The following is an 18,385-nucleotide window of genomic DNA, read 5'->3' as shown; positions in this document are numbered from 1 at the left end:
CAAAACATAGTATGGGAAGTTCGAATTCGAAATTTTTCATGATCGCACTTTCCCTTAATATTTATTCCATATATAGGTAAATTAGAGTAAAAATACTGTTATGCAAGAGTAAATTCTTCAAATATTTTCCTAATATTTTTTCTTTTGGACCATTATTTAGGAGCAATCAAGCTTAGTCTACTAGTCGCTAAAAATATTAATATTTCTATAATAAAAGATTTCTATTTTTATCGTTCATTTTCTCAGAAATATGAGTCAGCAAATTTTCAAAACTTCTCTAAAATATTCCAGGTAAAAGAACCTCAAGCCTGTACTATTAGTTATAATTATTATTATAAACATATCATCTTAATATTCCATATTATGAATATGGACATTATTCTGTTATAATTTTTTTATTTAATCAAAACCCATCATCCTAAACTCTAGTTCAATTTATATTTATTAGTTATTATTTTTTATCGCTAAATATATGAATGGATATACTTATCTTACTTAATTGTGGCCGATCACAAAATTTTGCAGTAAGACCAATCTTTATTAAAAATAAATATTTGTAAATATAGTTTGAAATATATATTTACTTTTTTATCTCTAGCCACCACAAGAACCAGAATCATGGGAGGGTATAAGAAATGCCACAGACCTAGGACCATGGTGTATACAATACAATATGTACCAAAGGCGTCCATCAGTATTTGGCATTGAAGATTGTCTTTATCTTGCTGTGTATACGCATGATGTAAGTTGGATGAAGGTTCTATTGTTAAGTATATAATCATATTCTACTTTATATGTAACATATAGGGTTTTAAGTAACGTCCCATACAGTAATTATTTATTTGTTCAGGTTCTCCTGCTTTTGCTTATTTCAAAAATTATTATCATATTAGTTTATTAAATTTAAATCATATAATAAGAATAACAAAATGACTTTACAATTTTTCACTAAATTGCATTTCTTCATATTTTAAGAATAAAGATTTTTTTCCCATTATTTTTAGACCAGTAAAGTACAGTAAAAAGGATTCATGTTTAAAACTTTAATTTATTCATTTTTCCTCTGATGCCATCCATCTGCTATTTGTCAACTAGGGGATTTGGGGAGGAATTATTAAATGAGAAATATAATTACATGGTTCAGATACACTATGATTATAATAAGATAACAATTAAATGGCCAAAAATTAGTTGTTTTAAAGAACAATTAGAATGAGGTAATTGTAAGACACCATTAAAATTAATGTAATTGTGAAGAAGTAATACTAATTACTCCATACAATACTTCTTGATTCTTAATAATTGCAATTACAAAACAATTTCTTGTAATTATACTTCTGCACAGTAATTAGACAGTAACTGTAATTTGAATTACTTTTTTCCATCCCTGTCAACTTTTATTCAAAATGTTAGTTTACTAGTTATTGTCTTTTGGTTGTAGGTCAAAGGGAAAGCTCCTGTTATGTTCCATCTCCATGGTGGTGGGTTCATAGCTGGAAATGGTCCTCACAAAACAGATCCCAGGTACCTGATGGATGAAGATGTGGTAATTGTCGACACTAATTACAGAGTTGGAATAATGGGTGACTTTTAACATTATTATTTCATGATGGTTAAAAAAATATATATATGTATACATCAATTTAAAATTAGTAAAAATATATTTTGTAAGGAAAGGAGGTAAGATATTATTTTTTATATACTCTGGCTATTGTTTATAATGACCTCAGATATAACAATGTATCGGTAGTAGCAAAAGATATTTTCAGAACCTACCAATATAGCAACCGCGATTACAACAACTGATTGTCAAATAAAAGTATTATCATCCAAATAAAGCAACTTATTAATGTTGATAGCAATAATTAATTTAAAAAAATTTCTGTTTCACTTTTACATGATGTATAAAGTGATCTGCTATAATGACTGATATGCCTGGTTCCTTAGAGGTTGTTAAAAACAATATCCAGTATAATTAAATAACAACTTTTTGTCTTTAGTTCATTGGTGTCAAAAGCAAAAAACATCCTCTTTTATCACAAATAATTTTTGTCCTTTAACTGTGCATGATTTGTGTTGTTCATTGGATTTAGTGCTGTTGTGATGAGGAGTATAGTACAGTTTAAGTAATAAAAGTTTAATTTGTTTTTATTCATATAAATATTGTTTAAATTGGGTTCATAAAGAATGAGATATATACCATAGGAGTAGCTTCTGTGTTTGACAGATGTTCAACATTCCTGTTCAAAAACTACAATAAAAATATCACTTTTTTTTTTTAATCCTGAGCTGCTCTGTGTGGTACTGGGACTATATACAGTACAGAAACCGAGGTTGAGGTGGGATCAGTGAGGAATAAGAGGGCTCATCTGTTGGTTCTTAGAGGAAGAAGGGTTGCTTCCTTTGTTCTATGAAGAATTTCATCGGATGATCTTTCAGCTGTATAATAAAGTTTTTAGCAGCTCGCTATATCACCTTGAATAAGTACTTAAGGGGAAGCTATTAGTTTTTTTACTCCATCAATGTGAACCAGGCATGTGAACAGATCTGAAATTTCTATGTGACAAACAAATGCTGGTGTCTAAAACTAGAACATAAAGAGTGCATTATTTATGGGTTATTAATCTACTTTAACAAAAGCGGGAAAATTGGGAAAAGTTTTTAAATCCACTAATTATTTAATAATTACTTGGACCTTTAGGTTATAACAGAGGTAATAAGATCCAATAAAAATGATCCAAAGTTTATAAAAATTATTTTTACAGTGCTAAAACTGACCTCGATCTTATTCAAACATTGATTGTTATATTAAAATAAAGATTCAATTTATAAGATAATCTACATTTCTCACAGGCTTCCTTAGTTTTGAAGATGAAGTGATGCCTGGTAACCAGGGATTAAAAGCCAAGTGATGGCACTCCATTGGGTAAAAAATAATATCGCTAAGTTTGGTGGGGATCCAAACAGAGTGACTCTTGTGGGTGAGAGCGCTGGAGCAGCAAGTGTTAATCACCACACAATATCACCCCTCAGCAAGGGTAAGTACAATAAAAATATAAGACTATTTGTATTTAAGAAAAATTGCTGTAGCTCATTTTGTTTCTTTGCTATATTTTTTGTGTAGAATAATGATATCTGCAATTTTCATAGTTTTAAGACACAAACAAATTTTAAGAAAAAAGATTTTATTATAAGCCTTTTTCTCTATTGTAGGACTGTTTCATGCTGGAATTGCGGAAAGTGGTTCCAGCTATAATATGAGATGCATCATGCCTCCAGGTATGGCAGTTGAGAGAGCACAGAAATTAGCTGACCTTGTTTCTTGTCCTAAGAATAACTCTAAAGAAGCATTGGCTTGTATGTTGAAGAAGGATGCCAAGGAACTGGTAGGGCACATGGAAGACTTCAGAGTAAGTAGCGGAAAGGAAAAGGTTTCTTTTGAAGTCTAGGTCAATAATGAAATGATTAAATATTATGTTATTCATATCAACCAGTTTCTTAAATATAAATTTATTTAAGTATTATAAGTCAATTAATTTTTTATATAATAGATTTGGCAAATAGATCCTCTACTTCTTGTTTTGCCTGTCTTGGAGCCAGCTGGACCTAATGCATTTATAACCGGACCTATTAACAGCTGGCAGCACAACCCTGTGCCTCTGCTTATGGGTATGACTTCAGCAGAAGGCCTTCTTAGGGCTCAATGTGAGTACAACTTGTTCCTCTGTCCTGATAGATTATAAGACGACTATATTTTGATTTTTAAAGTCTTATTTCAGACCTATAAATATTAAGATCATGAGTTTATAATTGGCTTACTTGTTTGATTCTTCAAGAAACTTACAGAAAGTTGAGGATCAAATTTATGTTATGTGAAGTAATTCTAGTTGCTTGTTCAGATTAAATCACTGTAAACCTTTATCCTCTAATCAATAATTAAAAATAACTGTTATACAATATAATTAATTGTACTTTGAAAGAATATAAGATTAATTTATAAAATGCTAATGTTTTCATGATATACACACCAATAAATACATTAAAAATTGAGTGTAAAAGTAATTTTAAATTAAATAAATTGCTTTAAATGCTTAATTAAAAATTAGATCTTGTTCTGTATTCTTAGATTTTATTCTATATGATGCAGTTGATCAAAATTGTCAAAAAGTACATCTCCTCTTTAACCCATTGCTATAATTTAAAAAAATAAATAAAAATATGCTGTCTTAATTGTTAATATAATTAAAACTAAATTGATAATATAATTTTTTACACTGTCATAAAATTCATCCAATAGTAGGAGAGAGATTTGTTAAAATAGTAACTCTAAAATAGCAAAATTTTTTTTTTAGATTTACTTTCCTTCAATTTAGACTTTAAGTGGTTCAATGACAACTTTGAGAGGTTAGCTCCCATCACTTTTTTGTACTATCGTTCTGCTTCAAAACCAGATGAAGTAACAAAAAAGATCAGGCAATATTATTTTGGAAACAAAGAAATCTCAGAAGCCACCTGGACCAACTTAACCAATGTATGGTAGATTCAATTAACTAAAATTTAATTAAATTATTAGCTATACAGTGAAGTTTCTATTAATGGACACCCCTATACAGTAGATAACTTATTTAATATATAATTTTATTAAGTTCCTGGCCAACAAGGAACTAATTTAATGCATTTGAACTCTGTTTATAATGACTTCGGACATTATATTCCTTATTATCACTTTTCACTCGTCTATAATGAACAAAAGTCAAATAATTTATGTGTACCACTTTACTATTCCCGGACAATGAAATTGAATGAAAAAAAAAATCCTTCCATTCACAATTCACTTTTCTCCTAGGATACTGTTATTCACTTGGTGAGGTCCACACTCTCAAATTTATACTTGCTAAATTCCACTGGTTCTCTAACATTCAATTCTGATCCAGGTCCTGTATGCATGTATGTGGTTTTCTCCTGATTAATGTTCATTCCCATACCATCCGCTGCTTCGGCAAACTTTAAAAATGCTTTCTTAAGGAACTTGAAGGATCGTGTAACTAGGTCTATGCTATTTGCATAACCAAGTATTTGCACCAGCCTGTCAAAAATGGTGTCAACAGTCTGACTGAATCACCAACCACCTTTTCCAAGTGTCACTAGATGATGTGTTGAATTTTTTTTAAATATTATAAAATTTGTATTGTTAATTTTTTCATCCCCCAGGTGTCCGTTATATAGAAGTTTTACAGTAAATTATTCAATAAATTTTTTTTTAAGTAGGAGACTTAGAATATGATTATTATTAACTCTCTTTAAGCAATTTAAATTTTAATTGTTAAAATTGAAATTATAAAAATATATTAATATAAACAACATATCGATATTGCTTGCTTGTTTGTATGCTTAATTATTTTTCTTAACCTACAATAGTTTTAATTATGAACTTGCTACAGGCTTATACTGATAGTTGGTATACATCCGGGATATTTGATGCTGCCAACAAACATACTGGTGATGTTTACTTTTATTACTTTGATTATCGTGGTGAATTTTCATTCTTTTCTTCAGGTGGTAACAGGACTAAATATGCCATTGGTAAGCATTTATTTATTATTATTCTATTTTTATTTTTTGAATTTTCACCATCTTTTCACACACACCTTTTAATGTGAATGGAGAAGGTGTTTTGAAAGATATTTTAACTGCTATGATAATTATATACTATGAAGTATAAGCAGTCTGTTAGTATATCTTCCTTTTAATATATGTGATTATATCGCATGAAATGGATGTTTTGAAAGTCACATTGATAAAATATCAATATTTATTGGTTTTATTAAAGTTGTAAATAAACTATAAATCAGGATGTATAAATAAGAGTAAGCTATAATTTTAAGGAGTGAATATGATCCATTCCTCCTTCACAATTAATGATTTAAGATTGTGAGATCAACTATGTAAAACAATTAAGCTTTACTAAATAAAATATGAAATTAAATTTGAATTAGTAATTTAGCCAGGCTTAGCTTTGACTTTATTATGCAATTGTTGTTCTTGATCATGCTTGTAAATCGATGGATTTTTGGATTTTATTATTTATATTGGCTTTTAATTTGAAATAACCATTGTGATAGTTAAATAAGTTTGTTGATATTGTGATTGGAATAGAAAAGTTATTATTCCAATAATCTTTTCTTAAGGATTGGAAAACTAAATGAAAAATGTAATAACATAATCTGGCTTCATATAGATCAACACTATTTCATTCATGCTTATTCATTCTTATGTTTTAAAAGTATTAATTTAAAAGTATTTTTATATTGTTTTTGTTTCAGGTGCTTCTCACACAGATGAGATTATTTATTTATGGCACAATAAGAACTTTGCTTCAGACTTGAAAGGAGTAGATTTAGAACTGTCTAAGAAGCTAGTAAAGATATGGACTGACTTTGCCAAGTTTAGGTAATCCTACTTAAATTTAGTCTCTACTATCATTACTTGATAGTTATGAAATTTGTTCATAAAGCCTCATGATAATAGCAATTAACTTTTAAAGAGAAGTAGTCACTAGATCAGCATAATTGCTGTCATATTTTTACCTGACTACAGGTAAAAATATGACAACATAACCCCAAGGAGTGTAATTTGTTTAGCCTGTCTGTTTTTGGACATGAATTCATTTTTATTTTTTGTATGGAGCTAACAGATCAATCGATTTCCATGTTTAGGGTTCAAATTACTCAGTGAAGTTTTAAAATGATATTAACTTCAAATTCTGAAAAAAAATAAACTTATAAATTGGTAATACTTGCAAAACTACAAAATTTTAAAATAAAAATATTTAATTTTTTAATTAAAAAATAATTTAATTTAGTTAAAAACAATTATTTTATATAATTTTAAAAAGCTGATTATAAAAATAATATATTATAGCTAATTCAAATTTACTTACTTATTTGCTTAAACACATTGTAGGATAATTAGTGAAGTTGTTATCCATGAATATTGAAACTTGATGTGATAGTTAGATCATTTCCATTATAAATTAAGGGTTCTTGCTTAATATTTAGTGGAAAGCACCCAACTATTAAACAAAGTTTCAATATTCATAGATAAAAACATCACTAATTATCCTATAATGAGTTTAAGCAAGTAAATTCTATCTCTTAGAGCAAGTTAAAATATAGTTTGTTTTTTTTGTTATCCATAAGTATTGAAACTTGGAATAATAGTTGGGTGCTTTCCACTATGTATTAAGGGTACTTGCAAATACGATCCATACCATGTAGTTGTGTTTGTCAGTATTCAGGTAAGTTTCTTGCATCTGTGCCTGTTAATATTCAGATATAAATTAATGCATTGTTGGAGGAGTCTTGAGGATAGCTCAAGTTTGGAAGGCACACAAATATTAAACACAATGTGAATAATCATAGATTTCAACTTTACCAATCAGTTTAAGTTGGTGGTTTCCAATTCCTAGAAGCATGTGAACCACCAACTCTAAAAATGAACCATGTGCAGACGACCCCCACTCCTAATTTTAGTTGATGAGGTCTCTCAAAAAAATGTTTGAAAATTAGGTTCTTAAAAGTGCATATTGGAAATTTAATAATGCCTATTACAACATTTTAACAACAACTCAAACATCAAAATAGTTTAACAATAAAATATTTCTAACAACAAATGCCCACAAATTATGTGTTGCCGAAGCATCTCACAGCCCATTTCCAAGGCTCTCGCAGTCCCGCAGTAATTTCCAACTAGTGGTTTGCAGAGCACAGATTGGGAATTACGGGAATTAAGCAGATATGCAAATATTTTCTATCTCTTAGATGGGTATATTTCCTTTCTCAGGTTTTTATTAAATTAAACTATTTTTAAAATTTTTAATTTCAGTAAAGCTATATCACCTGAAAACACTGGTTCCTGGAAAAAGTGGAAAAAAGAAGAACATCATTACATGCACATTACAAAGTCTGGTTTCAAACCAGAAGTCGGTCTTCTTGAAGACAGGTATAGATTCTGGAGCCATCTTAACTACAGAGATAAATACCCTTGGAACTAATACAAGATTCTTTATAAAGATTTAAATTTGTAAAATAAACATATAGGTTTTTGTTTTATAAATTATTACATTATATCATAAGAAAAATATATACATGATTAAGTTATCTTTTCTAATTTATTCACTTTATTTTCCCATTACAGAGTTCCCTGAATCTATAAAGTTTGTAATTCTTTTATTAGTCCATAACATTTTTATTAAAACTGACTGGTATTTTTTAATACTTTATTACAGTTATTAAAAGAAAGAAAGTAACTTAAATAAAATGAAATTAATATGAATTGGAATGTTTTAGATCATTGTTCTTTCCTCATTACTTCCTGCCATCGCCTTGGCATCAATCTTGGAATTGGGAATTAGACAAGAATTTTAAAGAATCAAAGCATTTTAATATGACTGCTTGATAAAGTCTGAGTTTTTCTGCAGATCAAAGAATTGATGGAGACTCGAAGGCTTCTTTCACGTCCTTGCTATTATCATTTTGTGAACCTTATCGAGGTGAAGAGACTGACAGGCCTGTCGTGAATGGTCTGACTCGTTCTCGTATTGGTTAAACTCCCTTCTGTGCTGGAATTCATAGGCCGTAGGCACATCAAATTTTTTGATGGGCTGAAAGCCTGTGCCAATCCCCTATTCCGAGAAATCGCCCCTACCCCAAGACCTGGGAGGTGGCAAAGCACGGTCCCCTTGGTCGACGTTCTCGCCTAGGGAAGGACTTCTGGAAGTCACCCTCACCCCAACACCACCAGCCGGAATGGTCCCTCCCCATTCCTTGTTAGCCCCTGGGAATGCAGCTACCTATGTAAAACCGCCTTCAGCGGACCAAGCTTGTATTATCTTATAATGCCGCAAGGCAAACCAAGATTAAGTGATTTATGTGTATATATATTCCTTAGCTTGTAAGTAATATCTATAATTGTATTGTTAATAAATAAATATAGGAGGTTGGAAAAAAACAAACAAAAAAAAAACAAAACAAAAAAAAACGTATTGGTTAAACAGGATGGTATTTTTCCATTTAGTGGGTAATATCTCACCCTCTCCTTTTGAACATACCGACTTCCAAGCTCGCCTCAGCACAGAGCATCACCTAATGAAACTCTAGACTGAGGTAAATACCACCTTCAACCGAAATTAGTCAATGGCCATGATATCTATCCACTGCACAAAGGCATTCGACTCCGTGTCTCACGGCATTCTATGTCGTAAGCTCGCGGACCTGGAAGTGTGATTGCCTCATTTCTAAACAGCAGGACCGTCGCTGTACGGGTTTGTGAAGAACACTCAACATCTATCCCACTGACTTGCGGAGTGCCTCAAGGAGCAGTCCTCTTGCCAGTCTTGTTTTAAATTTATACTGCTGATGTGGTTGGCAAGAACTACAGGAAGGCAACGGTCGCCGCTTTCGCTGACGACGTTGCCATCTACAGCATCAGTATGAACGCCGAGACAGCTCTACATCGGGCTGAAGCAGTATGCTCTGAGATTGTTCGAAAGCTGGGCTACTTGAACATCTCAGTCAATGCAGCCAAAACGGACTGTGTTGTGTTCGCGCACACAGCGCACAAGAGATCAAGACTGCCGAAGTCTCTCCATGTGAATAATAAGGTGAGCTCACCTTCCAACTCTATCGTATATTTGGGCGTAAAGCTAGACCGTCATCTTAAGCTTTCTGCCCATTTATATCAGAAGGCGAGAACAGTAAGACGAAAGTCATATCGTCTCAACCGCCTCCTCACTTCTCCGGCTCTCTCATTGAGATTGATGCTGCAGATATGAAAAAGTATTCTGAGACCAGCACTACTGTATGGGGCACCATTGTTTACCCACATATCAGATGGAACCCAGCGCCTTCTTCAAAGTTTTCAGGATTCGATGTTGAGGAAAATCGTACGCACAACATCGTGGAGGAGGAAGAGCTAACTGGAGTTGCATCAATTTTTCGAGTTGCCCAATGTGCCAGAGTTCATCAAGCGACGACACATCAAATTTTTCGATTCACTTCAGTACTGTACGAATCCGTTATTCAACACGTTAACACCTGCCCCCCTCCGGTGCGTTGGAACACACTACGTAAGATCACGTAGTATTAGGATTAAGTTTTTATTAGATTTAGGTTTGTTAAATTCAGAAATAATGTGTGCCCCAACACATTTGACACTTTTATAAATACTGACAACAAAAATAATATACTCCAAAAGACTCCTTAGAATGTAGATGTTCTACAGTAAAAGGAGAATACATTGTTTATAAATACGACATTAAAATTTTGTAAGGGTTTTGAAAAAAAAACTCGCCCACATGTTCGAAATATACAGATTCGCGAGATGAGAAGAGAGAGGATAGACTTGTTAGCTCTTTAATAGAATGGTTTGCATCACCTTAATGACTAGAAGACCTATTTCCATGAGCTCTTCTTAGTATGGCTTCAGTTTTTCGAAACGAACATGAAGTTCTTTTTCCCTGTTCGCTATTCTATATCACGCTGGTACTTGCAATACTCCGCTAGTAGCTCGTCCTACTCAGGCTGAGTTAAAAGGCGATCTCCGTCATGTTATCGAAAGTCTTCTTATTAACCACTTTGGTTAGTTTTCAGTATGCTCCCACTGGTGCAGACGATTCTTGAGGTGGGTTGTTATGAGCCTTCTTGATGTCCGTATCTCTGGTGTGGTTATGCCAATCTTCAAGTTCCGCCTACTTTTGACGAAAGCCACGACGTATCGTGAGGTTTTCTGAAAGGGAACGGCTTCAGGCAGGTAGGTAGCGATGGTCATTCATATTAAATTGAAAAAAAAAAAAGCAATCCATAGTTAAAAAGTGGACGGGTGCACGTGCGTGTGTAAATTTATCAAAATGAAATTCATACCGAATCGAAAAAAAAAAATCCGTTGATAAAGATAATTATCAATCCATTGATAAAAATTACATAACAGATAGTTCTAAATTATATTAGGAAAATTACACGATATTTCCAACGAAAATCCTGGTCTGACCGACACAAAATATTACTATCAGAACGTGGAGAGATTGCAGAACTTAGTTTTAATAAGGGTTTTATTGCTTTGAAGTGCCTCAAAAACATTCATGCCTGTGAATATGAAATATTCTACGAATTGCAGAGTAATTGATGAGAAAAATGAGGAGAGCCAATAAAAACAACAATCATTTAACAAACTAATACATTTTTTACGAAATTTCGTTTATTTTCAACCGTTTTTAAGTTGAATTTCCTCATTATAATTTTTTCAATAAATATTTCTATCCGTTTATTAAATATTTGTGTAAAAATAAGCACATAATTATAAAAAAAAATTTCGCATTAAAAATTCGCATCCCTACTTGATATATTATGTATTTAGTTAAGTTAAAATATGTTTTAAATTTTTTCCTCTTAAATGAAACTGTTTTGGGATGGCCTTCCTTACACTCATAACGTTTCAAAAATCCTTAACAGTTTACTTTTATTTTTCAAATTATGTCCATTTGTCTATCGATTATTGTTATATAACAAAGCAATCGGACGAGCTAAGATAAGTGAAAATTACCACACACAACTACAATATCAGTAATTTAGAGCTGTATCACATTTGGATTTGATATCGCGTCCGGAAGCAATTTACTATATGTCATACCTAATTTGCTTAACTTACTCTAAAATTTAATTAAAAAGATAACATATAATACTTTCTATTAGGTATATTATCATAAGATCATTCACTTCTTATTAGTGAATCTTTGTTTTTTCATAAATTATTAATGTTAAGTTATTTAACTGAGAAATGATCTATGTATAAAAATTTGCAAAGTTTTAATTTTTTCAAATAGTGATATTATAAGAATTGTTTTAAATTGAACGATTCTTATCAAATATATAATCGGAGGCCTCAATCAAAAAATATTACATCAATTATCTAACTGCTCAGCCATCTAGATAGTGGTGGGTTTAGGGATATCAGTCTGACATTAGCTTTAAATGGAACAGGTCAGTAGTAACTGTATTCTTCACTGTATCCTTACAATTTTACTGTCAATATTCTTACATTTAAATTGTCAAAATCAGAAAAGCTTTTTGGTTCATTTGTAACCATAAAATGTATTATATATATAAATATTATAATCAAATTTAAGATTAAATATTTTTAAAGACTTAAAATCATGTTAATATTAAGGTTTTGATGTCAAACGAATTTTAATAATAATAACTTTAATAATATTTTTTTCTGAAAACATGAGCTTTGTTATGTACGCCCGTTTCCCAATCATTGTATCATTGATACATTTTTCTCATTAATACAATATGTAACTGTAGTCATGTCATTTTTCAATTTTAGCCACTTACTAAATATTGTTAGATTTAACTATTTTAAGTTTCCTCTTCCTATTTTTAGTAAATATTTCAAAAGAGATACAGGACCGTGGTTTTATTCGGGCGGGTCGGCAAGGAAGTATTGTTTTCTAATATTTTTTGAGTTACGATCTTCTCTTGTGAGATTGTGACATGTCTTACATCAACCAACATACTCGTTATAAATGTAAATATTAAATAATGCTCTATTTAATTAGTTAAATATTGCTCTATCCAATTATCTTAAGTCTTCTCTTCCCATTTAACCCTGAGGTCATCAACGCCCATGTTTCGCGCTTTATAATTATATTTCATTTATATTTCTAATTCTATTTCACTTTAAATAATAACGAAAAAAAATTAAATAATTACTTCTTTTGGGATTTTTTATTACGTATAACAGATTTCCTGGTTTAAATCTTATTCAAAAGGCCATTCCTTTTTTAAGAAAACCAAAACGATTTTCACGTTCTTCCGGTCATCATTCAGAGCATCCGATACACTCGGTCCTACTCCCAATCTACTCAAGTTCGCGAATAGAAATAACATTCCTCAAATATGTGACTGATCGTAAGTACATTGTTGCAGTATTGACATTTTGGCGGTGGCTGCTTACTAATTAGATATGTATGAGTTAAACTTGTATGACTAATTCTCAATCCGGCAATAGTTACCTCCTCTCTGCTATTGGAACGGTTTGATGTGGTCCATGGTTTAATGTTTTTTTTAATAGTTTTTAATTTGCTTGGCAGGCTTTCATTCCACGTGGCTTGCCAACTAGATAATATTTCATTTTTCATAAAATCTTTGCTTTTGTAATTTAATATTTATAGGAATTAAATTAAGCCATAAAAGAAAGCTATGCTGCTGAAAACAATTACTTTTGTAATATTAGCAAAAGTTGCCTCCTCAGACGATTCTCTCATAGTGGATACAACAGGCGGTACCATCCGTGGATTCACATCTAGTTCCAGATCTGGCCGCCAATACCTTTCCTTCAAAGGTATTCCCTTTGCAAAGCCGCCGATTGGACCACTCAGATTCAAAGTAAGTAATGCATTTATTATAGTAATAGTTTATTTTTTATAAATTGGTATGGTACATTATACCTCAAAGGATTTGTACCACTATATTCATTTCTAGTTTTTCTTAAATAATCTTTTGTGGTCAGTGCTAGTTTCTGTAGTGTAGAAATGAGGATTCACACGAACAAAATTATATTAGCGAAAGATTTTACTTCACATTACTACATTATTTCTTAAATTATAATAGTACAGATGTAAACTACCTTTTTGTTTTGTTTTTAATTTATTTACCAGTTAGTATTTTAGTTTTGTTTTTTTTTATCTCTGTACCTATAATTATTTATATATAATTCTAATATAAGTTATAATTAAGTGTGGCCACACTGTTTTTGATCAATATATGTTATTGTAAAATTAAAATTACCTTATAATTGTTCTAAAGGGACCTAGTCCCTGAAAAATAAACTATTTTTCATTTTTAAATTATCATGATAATAAACACAAATTACGATATCCCATACACATCAGAACATAAACGTACTGAGGAGATAGAACCCATGAGGGGTAGGGTAGCTGGCCTAGAAGTGAAAAATTATTAATTTAATAAACATTAAATTTTTTATCACACAAGTAATTTTAATAAATAATAAAACACTGCGACAATTATATATAATTTTCACTTTAGTTTCGATCATGGGTACGCCCTACCATCACAAGTAGAGATGGCTTCCTTTTTTTGTGATTAAACTACTACGGTTAGTTCAGTTTAAAGCTACTAGTTTCCAAGAATCTAGCATTAGGCGAGTTAATTGGTAATAGTGTCATTTTTATTTGAGAAATAGATAGTAATTAATTTCTTTTTAGCAAGTGTATTACAAATTAATCTATTATAAATAAATACAGTGAAAATAAATCAGTAATATTTGAATTGGAAATTAAATAATTTAAAATAAAGTAAATTTTTTACGCTTAATTAGCAATTGGAAAAAAAAACCCAGTACTCTAGGAACATATCTAAAATGTTGGAACTGTAGCAGTTATTACCTGCTCCAAAGCCCAAACAATATTCTCTCTATATAAGTTCAGCTTTATCTTCACTATTTAAATAGAGATGGATAGAATATATGAAGTTATCGCAAATATCTCACATTAAACAGAGATATAAAAATTTAACATTTTTGCAGATAGATTATTTAATGCCGATAGCTGATAAATAAAAACTAATAAATCAGAAACTGAAATAACGAATAACTGTATTAGTAGATAGTATGATGCATACTGGTTTCCTTGTACAGCCTCCAGAAGAACCGCTGCCATGGTCTGGATTGAGAAACGCAACAGAAGAGGGACCATACTGCTTGCAGTACGTCACCTTAGTACCACAGCCAAAGATAACTGGAAAAGAGGACTGCCTGCTCCTTAATGTTTTCACCCCTAATGTAAGTAATCATATAAACTAACATTAAATGGGGGGTGGGGAAAACCGATAAATATCATAGTTAAATTTTTTAAGTGTTAAACACATTAGGAATACAAAAATTTTAATTGAGGTGTAGATAGTTGACCGCAGATTAATGCTTGGAGAAGTTTTCGGGGGGTGCGGTCAGCAAAGAACAACATAAATAAATAAAACCATATTTATTTATTTTATGCCGACGTTTCGACCTGAGTTTCAGGTCTTCATCAGGGGTTGTGGCATAGAAGGCAGATTTGTAATATCCAAAGAAGAAAAAATTTTAATTGGTTCAAATATTTTCAGTAGATCTCACCGAGGAATAATGTTTAGATAAATTGACTTGGGAACTTAGTTTATATAAAATTTTGGAATTTGGAAACTCGCTCAACATTCAATTCAACTTTAGAATCTTGTTATATTGAAAATTGTAGTCTTTTGTACATAAGGGATTGAGAATAATCGATCACATTACAATCTAATTATGGACGATTATTAGTTCACCGGTCATTATAACTAAAACCAGTGTTTCCCAAAGTTTCGACATCTGTGTACTATTTCTACAATTTCGTAACAATAAGTACCAATCAAAACAGAAAAGTAAAAAAAAAAAAAGCTCTATTCAACAGACATCCTTCCTACTGAATCGATACTATGGACGGGGATAACTGATTTTAATTTCCTTTCTCAATGGACACTTAAAAAAAATTACCTTTATATTATGGGGACATAAAGTCAAATCTTGGTTAAGCCTGTACCTCCATTAAACCCTTCTCGCACCCTTGAGAGTATTTTTACCACACTTTGGTAAATACTATCTTATACTGAGGAGTTATTATAACCTCCGATCATAAATTTATAATTAGATCTTCTCTTCTTTTTAAATTTCTTATTTCAACTATGTTGTAATTGATTTATATTCGTCTTTTAATCAATATATTTATGAATACGTTAGATTTGGTTGTTGACAGGCCACAGGAAGACTGCCCGTTCTGTTCCATATCCATGGAGGAGGTTGGAGTCGGGGTGACAAGTCTAACAATGGCCCCGAGTTCATGATGGATCAGGATATCGTGATTGTAAACACCAATTACAGGTTGGGACCTTTAGGTTTGTATAGATTTTTTTTGTTAACTTTTATCATGATAAAAATAATCAATAATTTTTATTATTTGTAAAGTCCTTAACAGTAGCCACAAATGTTGAAGAGATGGAGGTGAGTACAGTTTTAATAAAGGGCTTACAGTTAGAGGTCATTCTCAATCTTGAGGAAAAATTACGGAAGTACTAAAACTTATTTAATTTTGTTTATAAAAAGGGGACTACCAGTTTTTATTTGTCCTTTAATATCTTGTGAGCTTAGAGTTGTGTAATTTTACTATATTTTTAAGTTTTGGACTTAGCTTAGTGGCTTAGGATGCTTATTTTTTTACGTTGCCTACTCCAATGTCAGGAGATCAAAGAGTTAGTTTTGCGTTGCCATAAGGGAACATATACTGTTTATTCTGGCTGTTTATCAGGAGACCTACCGGTAAAACCACGCTTGTTTTGATTATGTTAATATTATAATTAATATATATTTGTTACTTAGGACTCCATCTCGACAAACGACTGACATGGAATCCTCATACAAGACTAAAAAGACAAGAAACTGCTCGTAGATTCCGACTATTGCAACATTTACTAGACAAACGGTCTAAATTTCCAATCCATTACAAAAGACTGATCTACATGAGTATTATAAGGCCATCTGGACATACGGAGTTGAGCTTTGGGTGGAGCCCCCCCAAATTCCTCCAGAATCCAATCCTTACAGTCCAAAATCCTTCGTAAAATCCTTAATGCTCCTTACTTTGTCACAAATCAAGTCATCTATCAGGACCTTAATGTTCCATATGTTGCCGATTTGGCCAGAACCAGATACCGTTCCTTCCATAATAAACTTCTCAACCACCCAAATCCACTTGTTTCTAACATGGCTTCTCCTTCATTACCTAATAATCCTCCTCGGCGTCTGAAAAGAAGATGGCCTCGAGATCTTCTCCTCTAGAAATGTTATTGGAGTTCTATCAGTGGGTAGATTCTCCACATGTTTTTATCATGTCACTATGTCACCTACAGCAAATTTACTTGTTGTATATATGTGTATACAGTTGTAAATAACAATAAATAAATTATTTAAAAAATATATATATATTTATTATTATTTACAACACAAAAGCAGTATTATAATCCACTGAATATGAAACAATAAAAAACAGTCATATCTAAGACATAGTCCTACCTGGTGTTTCTCAAGTAGAATCGTTTTTGTGTGATCATTCCTGTAGGATAAAGGGATGACCCGCTGGTTATTAAATTGAAGAAACAGGAGAAATAACGTAACCAACTTTTTTCTAAATATTCAGAAAAATCACCTCGTAATCGCATGTTCGTTACTCTTGACCTATACTTTTCAGTAGCTGTTTTGAGCTTTTTTTTTCCTATTATGTTTTTACCACCGTCATCCTAAAATTTATTAGATCCAGTTTTTATCCATTTTTGAGAAGGAAAAAAAAAATTATACTGAACACGTAGTACAATTGGCTACAGGAGAGTCGATGAAACAACTGAGGCATACCGGTAGAACAGTTTTTGGCTAAACTTTTTTTGCACCGTTGTAACATGTGCTGCCTAGAAATTGTTTGGCATCTCTTTTTTCGGTGGATCATGAAATAAATCTAAAGATATGTTATATTATACCTTGGGTATTTGAAGCAGCGGAACAGATATGTAGGTGGGTGAAGACATGTCTTTAGAAAGAATAAAAGACATAATTATTCGTCATGGTCAGGAGAATAAGAAATACTGACGCAAGCTTGCCTGAGGAATGCCATTTTTTGTTTATGCTGTTTATTTTTTGACCAATTATTTTCAATATAAGCTAGCTCCTTCCAAAAGATCGGAATTCAAACCAGTTACGTTTAAAAATGTTTTGATAAATTTTGAACTAGTAACATGAAATCGATTCATATGGCAATTTCGATAATTGTATCGAACATAAAGAATACATTTTTCCATAATTAACTAAAAAAGTTTGATATCAGATCGAAAAAAATAAATATATTAATTAATTAAATATTAATAATAATAATATATTAATTGTGATGGGAAAGGTAGGTGATATGAATGAGTAAACACTATCAACTATCAGGTTTATATGATAGTTAGTATAGTTAAGTTGATCTAAAATTAAAACTTTTAAAAATTAATAAAATTTTGACAGAATAGGGTAATTTGACTTGTAATTAATTACCTGGGCAGAATATCCAGCAAAACGTTTTTAAATAATTGGATTTGAGGTGTAAATTTATATTTAAGATTGTCCTTGAGGATGGCCGAAACGTAAGACTGTTGATGTTATAATGAAGAGTTTTGAGATTTAACATGGTTACTAATTGATTTATTTAAAAAATAAATACTTGTATCAAGAAATTGAAAAAAATATATTTATAATATTTATGTATTAA

The 18,385-nt window shown here is 31.3% G+C and overlaps 1 protein-coding gene and 1 pseudogene across 1 annotated transcript in view; both read left to right on the top strand.

Moving 5' to 3' along the window:
• Positions 1-8,159, top strand: part of LOC106680759 (juvenile hormone esterase-like) — a 12,324-nt pseudogene extending 4,165 nt beyond the window's left edge.
• Positions 8,160-11,925: 3,766 nt separating this feature from the next.
• LOC136797102 (esterase FE4-like) overlaps positions 11,926-18,385 on the top strand; it is a 20,649-nt gene continuing 14,189 nt past the window's right edge. Inside the window, exons 1-4 of the mRNA XM_067052700.1 lie at positions 11,926-12,035; positions 13,232-13,445; positions 14,719-14,862; positions 15,848-15,986. Coding sequence (XP_066908801.1) covers positions 13,260-13,445; positions 14,719-14,862; positions 15,848-15,986 — 469 coding nt within the window. The 5' untranslated portion in view covers positions 11,926-12,035; positions 13,232-13,259. The remainder of the gene's footprint in view (positions 12,036-13,231; positions 13,446-14,718; positions 14,863-15,847; positions 15,987-18,385) is intronic.

The sequence above is a fragment of the Halyomorpha halys genome, unplaced genomic scaffold, assembly GCF_000696795.3.
Source record: "Halyomorpha halys isolate HHAL.00 unplaced genomic scaffold, Hhal_1.1 Scaffold286.1, whole genome shotgun sequence".
NCBI classification, from domain to species: Eukaryota; Metazoa; Arthropoda; class Insecta; order Hemiptera; family Pentatomidae; genus Halyomorpha; species Halyomorpha halys.
Note: the sequence above shows the minus strand (reverse complement) of the source record. Positions and strands in the feature narration are given on the sequence as shown.